The following is an 18,615-nucleotide window of genomic DNA, read 5'->3' as shown; positions in this document are numbered from 1 at the left end:
TCAACTTTTATATGCATCATTGACATGATCAGGTTGTTTCTCAACACGTGTACTTGCAATGGTCAGGTGTTTCATTGCTAATTTCTATGTACATCAAATGAGACTTCCAAACACGCCTGAAACAAAAAAAAAAACATGCAGTGAGATGATTAGAGTCAGGAAGATGAGTGATGATGAATGTCCTTTGCCTCACCTTGAGTGTCATTAAAATCCTTGTGCAGCGAATGATTCATGTGTGTCTACTTCCTCAATCATTTGTCAGGAACTCATCTCTTACTTTCATGCGCACAAGATTACATCCGCTTTTGCCATGTTCGTAAAATTTGTCATAGAAGATGCTGCCAAAAGATCCAAATCAGTATTTGCAACTAAAACACAGTGGTTGATTCAGGCTGCACCAATATTTTCATGAAAAAAATTGTGCAAACCTCATTTCAGCCAGCATCTGTCACAAAAACATAAAACACGGTGTGTATTCCCAACCCTCATTGGTCATTAACTCATTCACTGCCAATGACGGATATAGACGTCAAAGATCGATGTTTACTGGGCTGGCAGTGAACTGAGTCAATGCCATAGGCAGCTATTAGTCCAAAATCAATTTTAACTGTTTTGTCAGTGAATGACTTTATTGAAGGCGTGTAAAGTGAAGACTGAAATTTTGCTAACAATTTTAACACTGCAAACTCACATTTTGAAGGAGAAGAGGCAAAAATGTCTGCAAAATTTAACCAGGGGCTTCTCTAAATTTTCAAGTCTAGCTTCCTCTGATTTAGATCATTTGAAGGAATGTTGTTGTTTTTGTTTTTTTCCATAGTCACCCATTTTAGTTGTACGCTGCCTGCACTTGTGTGGTCCCATCATACGTATGGTGTTGGCTCGTGGTGGATATTGATCACAATTCATCCATCATATTATTAGTAGGAGGTTGTTTGAAGCTGTATCTTTAGCTGAGACAGCATTTCCTCTGCTGGCACCAATGTACTTGTATTGTATTGAATCCAAATTGAATTTATGCTGCTGAATCACTGAAAAAACATTGGGGGTCGTATTGATGGAAAGGTTGTGGTGTCAGATGTCATTTACACTGTCATCGCTTACTTTGCAGGTCCTTCAATTCAGTGTTTTTTTTTAAGGGCGTATATAAAAACTCATTAAAGCTTGGCTGACTGATGAAACTTAAAAAAACTGAAAGGCATGAGCCGAGATTTGAAGCCAATTCACTGTGAAGTAGATGTCTTAAACACTAGTTTGTACATAAATATCCCGAAATTTCAGAAAAACTGGATTTTATTTGAGACACAACTGAGAAGACAAATGAGCCGCCAAGATCAAAAGGCCATCTTCTATATCTTCTTTATTAGATAAGGTGACAAATGATTAATCTATGCATTAGCAATGCCTCATATTTTAGTTTAATAACGGCTACTGATCCCAGCTTCATATTTCCAAGAGTAAAATGAGTTTGTTTTATTGCATTTAGGCCATGATAATAGCGCAATGTGTTTGATGAAACGAACCTTCACGGACACACAAAGCACCCCAGCTTGTATCGGGTCCCATTGTGACCGTGTTGAACGTGTGTGGCAGCTGCTGAGGCGTGATAATTTCGAGGGGGGGGGGGGGGGGGGGGTAGAAAGTGGCAGAGCTCCTCATCAACCCTCTGCAACCCTGCACAAATGAAGACAACAGTTCTGACATTTTTTTTTTCCTTGCTGGGATAAGGCGAGCATCACGAGGACTTCATTTGCTGACCTGCAGGCTGGACGAGAATGTGAGTGAAGATGAAATGTGCAATGTTCCTAAGTGCGCACTGCACAGCTCCTCAGGGAAGAACAAAATAAACATCGTCATCTGCTCAGCCAACGTGTTTACTTTTAAAGAACTACAGTCCCAAGGTACAAGATTAGGTGCTGTTATAAAAGTTGCTAATTCCTGTTGTTGTTGTTGTCGTTTACAGTGGTGTAGAACTGTTGGTTGCCTTATTTATGGGAAATACAACTGCAGAAATAAAATCGTGAAATGTTAAATTTAATAATGTGTTATTAGATGAGTACATGAAAATGGAATTCTCTCGTAGGTCCAAAGATACATTCAGATATTTTGCACCCAAGCAAACACATTGTAAAAACACAAAAGTGGATTATAATGGCTAAACCTTACCATGGTGGCATAATCAGGCGTGAAAATCAATTCTCAGGAAAATGTTCACATAAAATGAGTGGTCTGGCGTAGCCTCAAAATGATTTAATGCAGTGAGCAGAGACATTTACAACATGGCTGTTAAAATGTCTTGTACTTTTATAACCTATGACTTAAGAGTCATTTTCACAAGTCAGCTGGGCTGTACAAAACTGTGTAATCAACATCCATCCATTCATTTTCTAGAGCTGCTTCTTCTCACAAGGGTCGCAGGCACGCTGGAGTCTATTCCAGCTGCCTTTGGGCATCAGGGAGGGACTGCCTGAACGGGTTGCCGACCAATTGCAAGGCACACAGAGACGAACAACCATTCACGCAGCCAATCACACCTAAGGACAATTTAGTGCATCAAATACACTTGCCATGCATGTTTTTGGAGTGTGGGAGGAAGTCAGAGTGCCCAGAGAAAACTTATGCCGGCTCGGGATTTATGTCTTTAAATGATTTATGTTATTAATTTGTATTTATTTATTTTTGTTTATAAATTTATGTGTTTTTGTATAATATTTTTAAGTTGATGGCACATCAACCTACCACAACAGTTTCCCCTTTACAACCTTTGACGTCTGTTTAATGGTGTAACAATACCCAAGTTGGATTGGTACTGTCAGAGAGATATTTACTAATATTTATTTATACTAATGATGAATAATATTTTGGTTACATAAGAGTCCAAAATATTTGTTCTCATTATAATGCAATCCAGTTCTACACCACTGATACGGTTTTCATATTTCATCTCATTATAATGTGCAAGTGGAGGTAATGTTGTGGCTTGTGGGTGCATTTTTCATTTTTTTTGTTTCTGAAAGCCACAGTGAATAAATAGGCTGACCAATCCCCTCACACAGTGCATTAGATTGTATCGAGTGACATCTTGACAATGGTGACTGATCATCTCTCTACTTCCTGTGGGAGTGAGTTTTCTAGAGAAATGCGTTATTCATCCTCATGTAACAGCTGTTGAATGTGTTGCTGAGGCATTTCAAAAATCACCGGAATATGATGTTGCTGCAGGAAAGGAATTTATCAGGACATGAGGTCATGAGTTGCAATATTGGGAAACACGCATTAAAGAATTAATTTTATATGTATTTATTATATTAAATTCCTTGGATTTTATCTTCCTTGGCCATCTTTATTCTTGTGTTGATTGGTCAGACCACTGATTCTGAAATGAAAACTCTTATCCATCCAAAAGCGTTTCACTTTTGTGAGCCTCCTCAGCTTTCCAGTTGATGTAACATTTATAGGGGCTGCTTTGTGTTTCGCATGGACAAAAATGTAAACTTGGATGTGTTTTGGAGGAATTCAAACCCGCTAGACACCACATCCATCCAAGATGCATAATTTAGCGTATTGCGCAACAGCTCAGAAATGAAAATATCTTTTCAACTTTAACAGGATAAAGTCCAAAATACGCATGATGAAGCCAATTTTGGAAGAAAGTTCTCAAATGTTGTTACAAAGAACAGTATACAACAATGCAGAAAATCTTGGAATCATTTACTGAACGATTGAGAGCATTCTAAGCCACTTAATGATTAAGGTTTTCCGTGTGCACACCTGCAGTGGCCCCCTGCCCCCCCCAACACACACACACACACACACACACACACACACACGCACACACACACACCACCACATATGTTGCTGTAATAACATAAAAAGCCATATGTGCTTGTCGTGCCCATTTCTGTTTTTAGGCTGTACCTCTTCCAAACAAAAATCGAGGGTTTATCAACAGGCCTTTATATTAAATGAGCGGCCTAATATGTATAGTGATAGCAAGATTTGTAATACAACACTTATATGCATATATGAGCACATTTGATTACACAGATGTACCTATTGTTTTGGCTTAACAAAGAAAGTAACAGATTCTTATGAAAGCATTTGAATAGAAATGTCTCCTTAGCATCACATACATGATTTAAATAGTGATTAGGGGGGAAAAAAAAAGAAGACAAGTTTGCAATGCCGCTGAGATAATCGTCAAGCTCCTTTTTAATTAGGAATTTGAGACAATGCATTTGATTAAAGGGTATTTCACAATGTGCGTTGTTAATAAGAAGCCCACTTGATTCATCAGAGGTTCATTGTTCCCTCACAGTGATTGCTGTGTTGTTTACTTGTATCCGTGACACTGGAGATTGATTGACAGGTCACGGAGGTGTTTCGTGCTCTGGGAAATAAACAGAGGAGACACACGCATCCTCGCTCTCACCCACAGTGGAGGTAGCAGATTTGAAATTCTGGTGGTGTGACAAAGATTCCAATCTGTCTAGCTTGAAATTACATGGCGGTTGCCTGTAAACTGCACATGACTACTACATAGACAGACTACATTGAAAAGCATGGAATCACTGTACTGGGTTGGAAGGTAAGTTCAAGTACAGAAAGAAGATGTGAAAACTGAAGAACATGGGAGAGTTGTTTATTAGCTGAATGATAAATGTATCTTTAAAATCACCCCGATGGCAACTTTAATATTAGTGATGTGCATTCTTTGAAAGAGGGAATTTGAATCAGCTCAAATTTAGCCTCCCACATCAATGCAAAGCACCCAGAAGTGACTGTAGCCACAGCAAATAATAGCACAAGGGACTGGTCTCAAATACAGCAGAAGGCAACCCATTACAAATTGTAACTGTTAAAAATCTGCCAAGAAAAATAAATGACTGATTGCTTTATTGATGTAGTATATCAATCTTTTGATCTGCCACAACACAACACACATTTTAAAGGATCAAAATAAAAACAAATGATTCAAAATATCACTCACGAACAAGGCGAGGTCATTTGTATAGTGTAGCATACAGTGTTAGTTATCCCGAGAGCATTTCCTGAACTACTTATCAAAATAAAAAAGTAGTTCAGGAAATGCTCTCGGGATAACTAACACTGTATGCTACACTATACAAATGACCTTGCCTTGTTCGTGAGTGATATTTTGAATCATTTGTTTTTATTTTGATCCTTTTTGGTGCTTGGTCACAAGCATGCAATATTTGTCATTAGTTGTAGTCTGTACATAGCACAAAATAATCAGTGAATGAAACTTCAATTTGTGCGGTGGTTAGCCTCAATAGTTACACTAAACCATGGGGAAATTTGTTTTCCCAGTTCAGCAGTTTTGTGTATTATGGATCTGGTGTTAGAGGACTGAGTAGCGGAGTTTGAGTTGTTAGCATTTAGCTTAGCCAAGCAATAGCACACCTCGGCATCTCCACTTGTGTTTACATTTCCTCCCCAGCCTTTGGTGCCGGAAAGACCCAACAAAAATTCACAACAATCATTCTGAGTCACCATGACCCCATTTTTTCTTTGTGTTTTCGTTTTTTCTGCCAGGAGGCAAACTAATTCAAGTTTATTACAACTACCTGGTTTGGAGAACAGATAACTCTCATATTTGATGTCTAAGAGCATGCACCAAACCCTGATGCTGGAACTGAGACAGTGTGGGACGGATATAAAATCTTATATATCCCTTATACCAATACTAGTCCAGAAATTCAACCACTAGGTTAGTGCATAACCACTTGTGGAATACTAGTGGTCCATGAACCACACACTGAGAAACATTTATGTTATTGATGATTTAGAAGGGTGCAATTGTACAGCCTGTAGGGTCAAAAAATATTCAAGTTATACATTTTTCTCAAGGCTCTGTGATTCATTGACCCCTGAAATGCATGACCACACTCTTGTAATAAGAATAAGAAATATAATCAGCTAGCTAAATTAAAGCGACAACTATATTAATGTATTATGTATTCCGGTTCTGGTTCAATGGATAAGCAACATTTGGCAGATGACCAGCTGCCCCTGTATATATATACAGTTAGTATAAATATATCGACTAAATCACTATTAGTCCAGTTAAAATGTCATTTTGACTTACATGTCCACGGCAGTGAATGAATTCTTAATCAAATCGAAATTGGTTTGGTAAAACCCATTGGGTAATTTGGAATGGAATTCCCCAAATTATTTATCCATTTATTTTTCAATCAGAGATGCTTTGCTTTTAGGTGTATTTAACAGAAAAAAATATATAATTCACAGGGTGCATATCATTGAAAATTGATGTAGGAGAAGATTTATATCTATTTGTAATTGAGAAAGTATCCATCTTGGTAGTGTTGACACATGCCTCGAATTTATGTAGCCACTTATTCATGCGAGCCAGTGGGCATTTTGCAGCTTTGACGAGGGGCAGTTTATTTCCCACCCAGCTCCCTGGTCACCAGTGATTGTGACTTAATGCGAGAAAAACAACATGACCTGCTTTTGATAGTGCTCATTACACCACCTGCGCTTGGGTGATTGTGAAGGTAAAGTGTTTCAGGCCAATCAGTTGCAGCCTTCTGGGCTTCATTTGCATTGCTGGTGTGATGCTAGGATATAATTGGGACACCTCTGCTATGCACCATTTTGTGTAATGCAAGGCTTTGAATCGTTCATGTGGAAAGGAAATTAATCAGGTTGGAATCATGTCAAAATGTGGATATGAATGTTAATGTATATGTCCGTGGTAGTTTTCTACAGTGGAAGCAGATGGCTGGACAACTGGTTGATTTTGAGTGCATGGTAGAACAAGCATGGCTAACTTAATAAATGTACCATTCCAAACCACTGCTGGTTGATGAGCAAAAAAAACGCTTGCCAAGAGCTTCATGTCGTTTTAATCCGGAGCAGCTGTTTGATAGCGTTACATCAATGCCAATGTTGTAAAGAAGCCAAAGTGGTTGGTATGATTATTTTTTTATGAGTCAATTTTTCAGCTGGACACACTGATCTGGGTTGATTTCGTTTTATGTGTAGTTTTCTCAATTGCTTTGGTACATTTCTCAAGTCAGAATTCAATTTCTTAAAATGATACTTGTTCAATTGTTCTCATCACTTTGTCACTTGTGCGGATCAAAAAAGCAGTTTTACACTTCTTTGAACCAGTAGCAAATGTTTTGCTTCATTCATGCAAATGATTGTGTGATTCTTTGTTGTTTCCCACATTTTTAGTTGCTTAAGTCATGTTGATTAAAATGTATTATATGGATTTCTAATGAATTGTGTCACAATTATGTTGGAAAATGTTTATTTGGCTGGAGGAGCAGTGGCTTAAATCAAGGGAAAAATGTAAATCCTTTTTTTGGTATAGCACATCAGACTTTCAGCTGGTGTTTTATATTAGCAGCTCTTTTCCACTGTGCAAAATGCTCAATTCGTACACTGCACTTCCAACATTAAAATATTTAGCTTATTTAAAATATTTAACTTCACATTAGCATCCCGTGAGAACAACCAGAATGTTCCCTCAGTGGCTGCTTTTACTGTGTTGTGAAGTTGCATGGAATAAAATGTATTGATGTATGTTTTTCTTGTTATTATTTGGTTAAAAAGTTGTTGTTTCCCCCTCATTCTGATCGACTGAAAATGATGGGTACCGATTTCCGATCTTTGGACTGAAAATGACAGCAAAGTGCAGATTGTCAACATCACATGACCAAGAAGTGAGCCATGATTGGTCGAAACAATATACTTTTGGATGGTTTAATGTTTATTTCGAGATTTTACTCAAGTTAATATCTGTATCATGATTCATAGAAAATGGTTGTTGAAAATGTGATTAACCATAAATTATGGAAAATGTGAATATTAAATGTTAAAAATAATGCAATCATTTGACAAGCACTAGAAAAACATAAAAAGATACAGTATATGGAGATGTGAGGATGCTCCAATACTTATATGAAACATAGTATTCCCAGAGTATAATCATCAACAGACGATCCAGTGAAAAAACTAAATTCTCATGAATGAATTCAAAGAGAAGCTGCATAAGTTATAAATATTAATACATTCAAAGGAACATCAGACATGTTTTTCATGACAAGCGCCTCATTTATCCATCCGACAAGTTTGTTCCCCTTAACAATTGTTGTCATGGTAGGGCAGCATAGAGGACCCGATTGCAGGGGACAAAAAACAAAAAACAAAAAGAAAAATTCAAAAAGGTCAAATCAAGGTACTCACATTTTCGAAACTACTGATTAATGACATAAAAAATTAACAAAGACCAAAGTACCCCGAAAAATAGTAGGAAAAAAATATGACCAAGCTAAACTTGACTTGACAAGGACTCATGTGATAACCAATCACAGCTCAGCTTTTAAATGTCACATGACCTAAATAGAAAAACTGTGAGCCATCGTTGGTCCTTACCTGAGCCATGTGATGACTCATTCATTCATTCGGAAGTGGAAAATAATTTTTTGTGGTATTAATTGAATGTGAAAATAACATATTATATGAAATCAAGTTAAAAAAAAGTATGAACTTTATTTTACTGCTGAAAATGCTGCTATCCATCCATCCATTTTCTAAACTGCTTATCACTCATGCCTCGAAAAAGTGGTTAAAAAGCATTGCATTTGAAAAACAAAAAATAATAAATCCATGAGAAACATCTTTTTAATATGCCTTTGACATCCTTTATTGATTACGTTACACTAATTTGTCTTGTTTTTGTTACAACGGTATAAACACAATTGAAAATGTTGAAGCATTGCCTTTTTGATTTATCTGCCTTTCTTTTTTGTGCCTTCCTTATTCATTCTCTCTTTAATTATACTTTCATTTCATTTCATTCACTTGCTTCATTAATTTTTTTCCATTACACTGCCCAGAAATGTTTAACGATTGGGGAATGATGCGAATGTATTCTGAGCAATTTAGTGTGCCTTAGCATTCAAAAGTGCGTTTCAGGTGATTAAAACCGAAAAGACGTATTTGTCATTTGCACACAATTAAATTTCAGCATGTCACCTCTCATAGTGTTTGCTGGTTCAAGGTGTAGTTTCACACTGATATAGAATAAAGCATCCCTTCCTATCAACAATAATAAATCAATAAAGGTTATTATTTTCACTCTTATTGCTTGTTTGGCTGATGACAAAAAGAATCATTCTTTTGTTCCCACTGACAATAGTGTCCAAATTGAGATGTCTGCTGTCGAGAGGAACAAAAGAATATAAAACAAGAAGCAAATATTTGATTGTTGTTTTTCTTGAATTGATTCAGGGATGGGTCAAATGCGGTCCTGTTCAAAAAACAGTTTGAGTGGTCATTGGTCTTTACCCGAGCCCTGAGCAACCGTCATGTCATTTTCAGTCGACAGCATGTGTCAAAAGGGCAGGCCCCTGAGATGAATAAGAACCGCTGGATTTTGCTGTATAATTCATATTGCCCTAGAAAAAAAACAATATTATTGGCATACAACATCAAAGATGTTTTTTTACTGGACTGGCAGTGAATAAATGAACCCATTCTTTGTCGGAAGCGTAGCCAAAAATCTTCTGTGGGGTGTACCGAATGACATACTGTAATACGATGAATTCATCCATATATGTATTACTCTTTATCATACCATGCATAGACTTTTGGGAGAATATAGAACATATTACAGTCAAGAAAAAATTGGTGTCAACTACTTTTTAAATTAACTATACAATCTTAAGAATGTATTTTATTTTACAATCCAAAAGTCTTCAATTCTCTTTCATGTTCATTTCAAACCAACCAAAAGTGATCATTTCACTTTCATCACATGACAATGAGGATATGTAACATGGAAATACTTGTCATACTTCACTGTCGCTGAGCAAATCAACATCGCATAAAAGGGGAATCGAGTTTTAGTTGCCTGCAGAGGTTCAGGAAATGACTTGAAAGTTCAAAGTGAATCCATCTCAATGGCTATGCAGACGGAAAGCTGGCCAACTCATTTTCGAATGCCACAGGAATAACATGTGAGGCAAAAGACTGCATTACATTTGGAGGCTGCGAATGGCATATTTAAAACGAAAGAAATTGCTGTCATGTTATAGTCAGCACTTACTGAGGGATCTGCATATATGCACAACCGTCATTTTGGGCATGATAGTCGTCCATCTGTCCATTACACTTTCGTGAGACCCAACCTCTTCATTTGTTTCCACTCTAGTAGACATGTCTTTTTTGGGCTATATCATTTGTCTCATTTAAGCTACCCAACTAAGTCATCGTGTCCTGTGTAGAGGACATGCTGGCCTTTGCAAACATGTCTCATCCTTTTGGGTGGAATGCAATTTACCTTGCTGTCCCACTAGCAAAATAGACACAACAGTGGACAAAAATGATTAGACTGGGTTACAGGAGGTCATTAAAGTATTTTGACATGGCAGTAGCAGTCAATCAATCAATGTCATTCAGGTCCGTTTAAAATCAGAGATTTTCTCTTTGAATACAAACAATTGACCGAGGACTGTGTCGTTCTGAAATGGGGAGCAATAAATACTTTTTCACCATCAGTTTTTTTTATTTTTTTTGTCCAGCCTACTGTATATGGTTTGAAGTTCAAAAGAAGATTTGAAAGAATAATACATGAATTCAGACTGAGGTTGAAGACGTCGATATTGATCTGTTGTACTTGGTTTCTTATCCTCTCTCACCTGACCTTTTTTTCCATTTCCTCTTCCTCTCCCTTTTCTCACGTTATCCGCTTTGACAGGCTAAGCTTGCAAACTCATTGTGATGCAAGGTGCAGCAACACTGGACCACAACAGAATTCTTCCCACTGACCTCCATGGACCATACGTCCTTTGCTTGGGTGTGTATTTATTACGACGACATCCCAGGGCCACATAATCTTTCATTACCTGATGTGTGTTTATTCCAATGTAAAATATCACGCAGAATCGAAACAAGAGCAGAAAAGTCGCGCAAAGTTTTCCATCACGTCTCCAACAGGTTGATGAGTCTTGCGGGCATTGTCGATCCCAGAAGACATACCTAAATGTCACTAACGTCACTAACTAAATGTCAATTAGAGCACTGGCCAACAGCTGATAGGCTAAGTGCATTTTTGACATTCTCCATGTTGCTGTCGCACAACCCCATAAACCTCACTAAATTGATCCTTATTAGGTTATTTCTCATTTGGCTGGAGGGAGAGAGGATTTGTAAAAGTCCCGCAAGGAGGTACTTCAATGTAGTAGAAAGAATTATATGCCACGTGATGCCTGCCAGCAGTTATAAATTTTATGGCAATGAGAGATAATGTCTTTATAAAGGCAAAGCTGGAGTAGGGAGTTTCATAGAAACAAACGAGGTTTGGCCATACAAAACATCCAACCATGATCTTCTAACCCTGATGGAGCAACTAGGGAGGCTCTATTGTGACTTTAATAATGGAAAAAAAGGCATATATATATATATATATATATATATATATATATATATATATATATATATATATATATATATATATATATATATATATATATATATATATATATATATATATATACTGTAAATATATATATATATATATATATACTGTAAATATATATATATATATATATATATATATATATATATATATATATATATGTCTTTTTTGTCCATTTATTAGAGTGACAATGTATATGTCATATACACAGATATATTTTTCCCTCGTTTATATAGTGCTCAAAACGTTACAAACTATGACTCCCAGTTGCGGCTTTCAATGCGACATACAGTAGACTCTGTGTCTGAAATGTTGTCTGCCTTGTGATGCAAAAAGTCTGACTGACTGCTCCTCTCTGGGGGAGCAGACCAAGACGGCCCTGTGCTTCTATGTTCCAGCTTCAGTTGATGTCATTGTGACAAATTGTATCGACCCATCTCAGTGACTGACTGGGCTAATATTTAAATGACACTAGAGATATGCTGCAGGGTGATGTGACTGAATTTTATCATGTAGCAGGAGATCAGTCTGTGCGCACTTGGCTTGGAGACAGAGGGTTCAAGTCGACAATTGATTCTGTGGATATTGCTGTATTGTATTGTAGAATGAGTATAGTGGATGGATGGATGGATGGATGGATGGATGGATGGATGGATGGATGGATGGATGGATGGATGGATGGATGGATGGATGGATGGATGGATGGATGGATGGATGGATGGATGGATGGATGGATGGTAGCTACATTTTGAAATGGCATTATTGTGTGCTCAGGACCCCAAGTCAAGTCTGAGACAACAACAAAAACATGTCAAATCCAGACTTGTAGAGAACTACTTGCCTGGATTCTACCATTTGAACTAAAAAAAAAAAGGCTTGAGTTTGCAAAATTTTTAATGCTCATTTTATATGTAAACATGGACATTTTTATTTCCCTTTACGTCAACGTGAAAATGTTGTTGACCTTCTCAATAGAGGTGAGCACACGGAATGTCGTAAATGTTCTTATATTCTATTGATATTCTCAGATGACTTCTAGGAAGGAAACAAGAGAGGAGGCCCAGCGAGCAAGGCATCCAAACCCTGCAAGTGTTCATCCAAGCCCTTCTGCTGCACTGAACCTCGTCGGCCCGCTCGAGTCAAAGCTGCAAGCTTGTTAGTGGTTATGCTCCTCTATGAAATTTCTGTCCTAATGAGGTCCACTAAACTCTGTGTCCAATGAACCGAGACTCCAACAGAGATTTCCCATTTGCTCTCCCTCTCTTGGACTCTCATTCTGCTCCCCGATTCTTTGTAGCATGTCATATCAGCCAGAATAAAAGTTATACTCCTGTACCAGTATTCGGTATAACTACATGAGCAGTTATATTAACAAAAGGATGAAACACACGAAATTCCCCAATATATATATGTATATATTGAGATGAGTGACAGGGCAAGTTCAGCCACCTGTTGTGGCTAAGAACCCCCTATGAAAAATTGAGGATGTAACTGATGTAACGGAATCTGTCAATTTGACACCCAAAAGGTTAATTGACTCTTAAAAGTTTTAAATTGCCTATATGCATTGTATGTTGAATTTTGAAACCTGTTGTTAATGTCTGAGTCGCACTAACTGCAGAGCACAGTTAGAGGCATTGCTCAACCTGTGGGTGGACACAAATGATTGACCCCACCCACCGAAAGTGGTCGAAATGAGCGGGCAAGATAGATAGATAGATAGATAGATAGATAGATAGATGGATAGATGGATAGATGGATGGATGGATGGATGGATGGATGGATGGATGGATGGATGGATGGATAGATAGATAGATAGATAGATAGATAGATAGATAGATAGATAGATAGATAGATAGATAGATAGATAGATAGATAGATAGATAGATAGATAGATAGATAGATAGATAGATAGATAGATAGATAGATAGATAGATAGTCTTTATTGTCATTGTACATCCATTCAAGGTGACTAGACGACGTAGAGCCACAGAAGCACACCCATCGTGCTCAGGGAGCTTGAAAATTGGATCCAAGTTGGTTCTGAACGTTTAGGTCATTAAGTTTAAAAGTTGTTTTCACAAGATGTTCTCCACATCGAACTGACTCGGCTGGTTGCAGTACTGCATGCCCCCAGCAGAGAGCACACTCCTTGATTAGTCGAGGTCAGGATTCGGGTTAAGGCAGTTGATCATTTGTATATTTAATGATCAATAAAGTCTTAAAATAAATAATTATCATGTCACAAGACAGCACATCATTAAAACCGATATATGTTAAAACCCTGAGTGGCCGGGGTCAAATTTTTAGTTGGTGGAGTCAAACATTGGACTCTACCCACGCTTTAACCAAGTGTAATACTGTGCTGTGCAGCCAGAGATCAATCATGTCTTGTGCACAGTCCACAAGTAAAAACCTTTAAAGAAAAAGAGCCAGTGACATCCACTAATATTCGACATGATCATTCTGCACTCTTTAATTAAATGTTTTCATTTGAATCCTTTGTCACTTTTTGCTGTTACTTTCAACTTTGGCAGTGTGGTTTAAGATGCAGTAATTACACACATGGACGCACACAAGTTTGTGTAGAAACATAAAAAAACAAGATGAGATCAATTGTAAGATGATTTCAAAGTCAGCAACATGTATGATAGCAAAAGAGTGATTGCAGAGGAGGATATGACAGGAAGAGAGATTCGAGTGGGAGTAAGATGTTTTAACTTCATACTGGATGACTTGGAAGTTAAAAATAAACCACCCCCAAATGCAAGCATTTCTCTTTTTTGATCCCAAGGAGAAATGGGGGAAGTAAAATAAAAGTAGCGTAATCCCATTAAAGACTGACTAATTTTATGTAATACTCATAATACCTTACAGATTAACGTTGCAATTAGTCCGCATGACAAGTTTCATTAATGCAAAACCACATCTGTTTGCAGCACCACTGGCTTTGGCCTTTTCTGAATTTTGAGGCAAGATTCAAATATGAAGGATTTATCACCCACACAGACCTTTAACAGGGCAAGCAACCACATTCATGTGGGTGTTCAAAATTAAACCAGAACGGTGTGATGTCCACAAAACAACCATCCAAAAACAACAAAGATAAAACAAATAGATTAAACCTCCTTGTATATTAAACAGTAATTTGTATTACTGGCATAAGATACTCATGAAATTCAAACATTAAAAAAGTGTGTGAACATTTTCACTTTATTGTCAGTAATCGACTTGTCAAATTTGGTTTACAGATTAAGAAAGCCAATTTTACCAAATAGGAGGGTCAAAAAACACTTTGGCTATCGAGAGATGTCACAACGTATTTGGTATCGTTAAAATTCAAATGCCAAAAAATACTGTCAATACTATGTCATTGAAATGATAACTACCCCCCCCCAAGTGGCGAGTATAAATTACTACAGAAAAGTGGAATTGCCCGGCATTTTTTTTTCACACAGAGACAAAACGTCTTTTTGTTTTTCAAGTTGATGTATTAAATCAAAGTCGCAAACTATTTAATACTGGAACATGGAACTGCCAGAGCACTAAGTACTTTCAAACACGTACGTACGTAATTGTTGGCCAAAAGCTACGAACGTAGCTTTCTTTTTCTTTTTCTAATGGCTTGGTATAGGCGGAAGTGGTTAGCGTGTCTGTTATGCAGTTCAGGAACCCGAGTTCAAATCCACCACGGTCCGGCCTTCCTGTGTGGAGTTTGCATGTTCTCCCCGAGCCCTTGCGGGTTATCTCCGAGCACTTCGGCTTCCTCCCACGCTCCAAATACATGCATGGCAGGTATTTTGGACATACTAAATTGTCCTTAGGTGTGATTGGGTGCGGAAATGGTTGTATGTCTCTGTGTGCCCTGCCATTGGTTGGCAATCAATTCAGAGCTGCCCAAAATCAGCTGGGATAGCACCAGCAGGCCTGCAACCCTTGTGAGGATAAGCGGCTCTTGAAACTGGATGGATGGGTGTGGTGTATTGACTAGCTACGTTTCTAGCATTTAGCTTCCAAGTACATTTGAACATGACGGCAGTGCATATAATCATAATTCCAATTTTGCTACTAAAAATGTAAAATTTTGCTAATGTTGCTAAAAACAAATACTCAAATTATTTAGCTATTTTCAGCTGTAAAAAAAGCTATATGTTGTATGAGGTTAAGCGACAAGATGGATGGCTTAAAATATTTGATCAATTATTTTTCAAAAACGCATTTTGCCACTTGCTGTAAATTGAAAACGGCATCACATGTACTCGGGGATCCGGTAACGACCAATCACGCCTCAACTGTTGTCTGTGTTTGGTCATGAGATGTTCACAAGCTGAGCTGTGATTGGTTGTTATCTGAGCCCTATGTACATGTGATGCCGTTTCCAGTCGACAGAAAGTGGACAAATGCATTTTAATGCATTTTACTGCTGAAAATGGGAAATAACTTGAGTATTCTTTTAAATTAAATGCCAAAATGTAAGAACCTGACAAAAAAAAAAGAAATGCAGTTGTGCTTTTTTTTTTTTTTACATTTACAGAGTTCCAACCTCTAAGTCAGTACAAAAGTCTTACTAAATGGAAGAAATTGTAATAGTATTCTTTTTTTAAAAATCACATGAATGTGAGTGACAAACAGGGCTGTTCGGCAACACCAGTACATCATTGACCTGAAAAATAGGTCCCCTCACGAGTATGCGTCTGGAGATGCCTTTTGATTTTGTCAGAGCGACTAAAGCACTTGCCGCACACGGGGCAGCTGTACGGCTTCTCCCCCGTGTGGATCCTCATGTGCACTTTAAGGTGAGCCATCTGCGTGAAACCCTTGCCGCAAATCTGGCAGCGGAAGGGTTTTTCTCCCGTGTGGCTCCGCTGGTGCTCCTGCAGTCGCCCCGAGGAGCTGCAGCACTTCCCGCAAACACCGCAGCGGTACGGTTTCTCCCGAGTGTGCACCTGCACGTGAACGTGCAAGTGGCCCACATGACTGAAGGCTTCCCCGCAAACTTTGCAGCAGAAGGATGACATGTGGCCTTGGAGGGGGGATTTCTGGTGGGGGCACTCCACGGCGTTGGCTCCTTGGTTGCGCATATGAGAGGTCTGCCCCCGGTTTACCACAGGTCCGTTTCCCTTAGCGCCGACCATCTGCGCTCCATTCTCCACCCCTATGATGTCAATGTTATTCTCATTTGCGCAGTTGGGGTTGACTGGTGCCAGGGGCTGCCCGCTGTTATTGGAGGAAACGGGGCCCCTGTGACTGCCTCCGCTCTCCGTCTTCACGTGGCGCGAGGAGCCCCGAGAACCAGGATCCCTCTCTCTATTCTCTACGCCCTGACTCTGGGGCAGGACGGACGTGTGAGGGCCATCCTGGACGTACTCGTTTGCGACACGCGCAGATGCGAAGATGTTTTCTGGAGTGCTGCAAGAGCCATGGCCATGGAGCTCACCCTGGTCGGCACGGGGATCGCGCTTGTCCTTAATTTGGATTGGAATACGCTCTTCGTGCCCCATGCTGGGACTCCACTCACGTCGTGGATGCTCACCATCCTCGGTTTCCAGCAACGCCATGGATGGACGGTCTGAGAAACAAAATCAGCAGAGCCTCGAGATATAATAAACGGATGAGGGTTGCTTCAACTGATAATTGATTCTTTTTTGGGGAACACGCGTATTATATTGCCTATTGAGAGTCGGGTCCAAAAACACTTTCAAATTAGAGTAAACCGACATAAGTTCATTGTCACAGTGGCATTCGTCCACTTTGTAAGGGAGCAAGCACCGTTATCTGATTGACAGATTTCAATGTCTAAATTATTGTCATGTTTTAAAACGCAGACATTTCCTCAAAACTCTTGACTAAACTTGCACTGATTATGGAAATTGGTGAGAAAAGCTATGTGGGCAACAGAATAGGTCATATACAAAAGCAATCACTTGATTTTTTTGCGGTGTGACTTTATTTGTTATGAGGTATTATAGAAGCAATTGAGTTTTTTTACTTCACAAATATGGTGGTCAAAGAGAAAAAAATAAAAGTCCCCGTGCACTTTTTTGTTGTTGTTTGAAGTTTAATCAGAGACAAGTGAACGAACACAATTTAAGTAAAGGAAAACTTTATTTGTCGTTGAAAACTTTAAAGAGCTATTTACGGTATTTGCCGGTTTTCTTTTCACTTCATAAAATCTTTCTGCTGAAACAGGAAGCTCCCTGAATTTTTTAGTTGAATTTTAAACACGGAGATGTCGACGGTAAATAAAAATAAACTAGTGTTATTATAGTGCACTTGCTGTGCACATTTTCTGAAAAGCGTTTATCTACATACTAAAATAGCTGCTGGACGCACAACCTAAATAAATAAAATAACGCCTAAATCCAATGAACGTGTCGCCTAGGTCCAAGAAGAAATGTTAAAAACGGGGGAAATAGCACTACACTTGATTTTGAAGTTGATTTAGACAGGCTAGCAAGTTAGCTAACGAACAAAGGTTCTTCAAGTGCTAGCAGCGCCACAACAACAGTAGCTGCTACCGTCATCTAGCGGCGAATGTTGGCTCAATGTTTGTTATTGTTTGTGTTTAAATTTAGGTTGTACTTTTTCATTAATATTTTCCCCCTCGTGTAGCTAAGAAAGAAGACGGCGCAAATTTTCGATTTTGTTGTAACTTACCTGGCCATATTTCAATCCCAGCATCTCGCAGCCTGCGTCTCAGATGATCGTTCTCCCGTTCTCGGATGGCTATTTCCTCCTGGTACTCCAAAATTGTGTCCTCCACGGACTTGTAAATCTCCTGTGCGGCGAGCATGAGCCGCTCGGTCAAGAAAACGTTCAAAAACTGTAGTTTGGTCATCGTCCTGGGCTACGAGAAAAATCGCTCGCCACCACCATCCGCCAAAAATGAAAGAAATGGATGAGCGGTTCAGTCACGTGACAATCGACAATAGTTTCTTCAGCTACTTCAGAGGTTTACTGTCTTTCTTAATTTTCTTTTTGGGCAAAGTAAGGTTGGACTATTTGATTTATCCTAAAATTTGGGTCACAGTAAATAATAACATTAATAATTTAAAAAAAACGGTAATTATGTTGGTGTGTTTTGCAAAAGCACTCAATGTTGGAAAAATAGAGCAAGATAATAGAAATGTGGGCCTAATCTA

General features: G+C 38.5%; 1 protein-coding gene and 1 long non-coding RNA gene across 2 annotated transcripts; one reads left to right on the top strand and one right to left on the bottom strand.

The window, feature by feature from the left end:
• The first annotated feature begins 1,629 nt into the window (after positions 1-1,629).
• LOC148419051 (uncharacterized) lies at positions 1,630-13,300 on the top strand. The gene is made up of 3 exons (XR_015866664.1): positions 1,630-1,774; positions 10,754-10,852; positions 12,502-13,300. It is a non-coding gene; the product is annotated as an uncharacterized LOC148419051 (long non-coding RNA).
• A 1,368-nt stretch (positions 13,301-14,668) lies between these two features.
• Positions 14,669-18,384, bottom strand: LOC148419050 (uncharacterized). Its single transcript, XM_088423568.1, has 2 exons — positions 18,131-18,384; positions 14,669-17,042 (listed from the first exon to the last, which is right to left on the bottom strand). The coding sequence occupies exons 1-2, from the start codon at positions 18,309-18,311 to the stop codon at positions 16,129-16,131; spliced, it is 1,095 nt and encodes a 364-aa protein (XP_088279694.1). The 5' UTR covers positions 18,312-18,384; the 3' UTR covers positions 14,669-16,128.
• Between the last annotated feature and the right edge of the window lie 231 nt (positions 18,385-18,615).

This window comes from Hippichthys cyanospilos, chromosome 9 (genome assembly GCF_059441005.1).
Source record: "Hippichthys cyanospilos isolate Australia breed blue-spotted pipefish chromosome 9, RoL_Hcya_1.0, whole genome shotgun sequence".
Classification (NCBI taxonomy): Eukaryota; Metazoa; Chordata; class Actinopteri; order Syngnathiformes; family Syngnathidae; genus Hippichthys; species Hippichthys cyanospilos.
The sequence above is the reverse complement of the archived record's forward strand: the minus strand, read 5'-3'. Positions and strand labels throughout refer to the sequence as shown.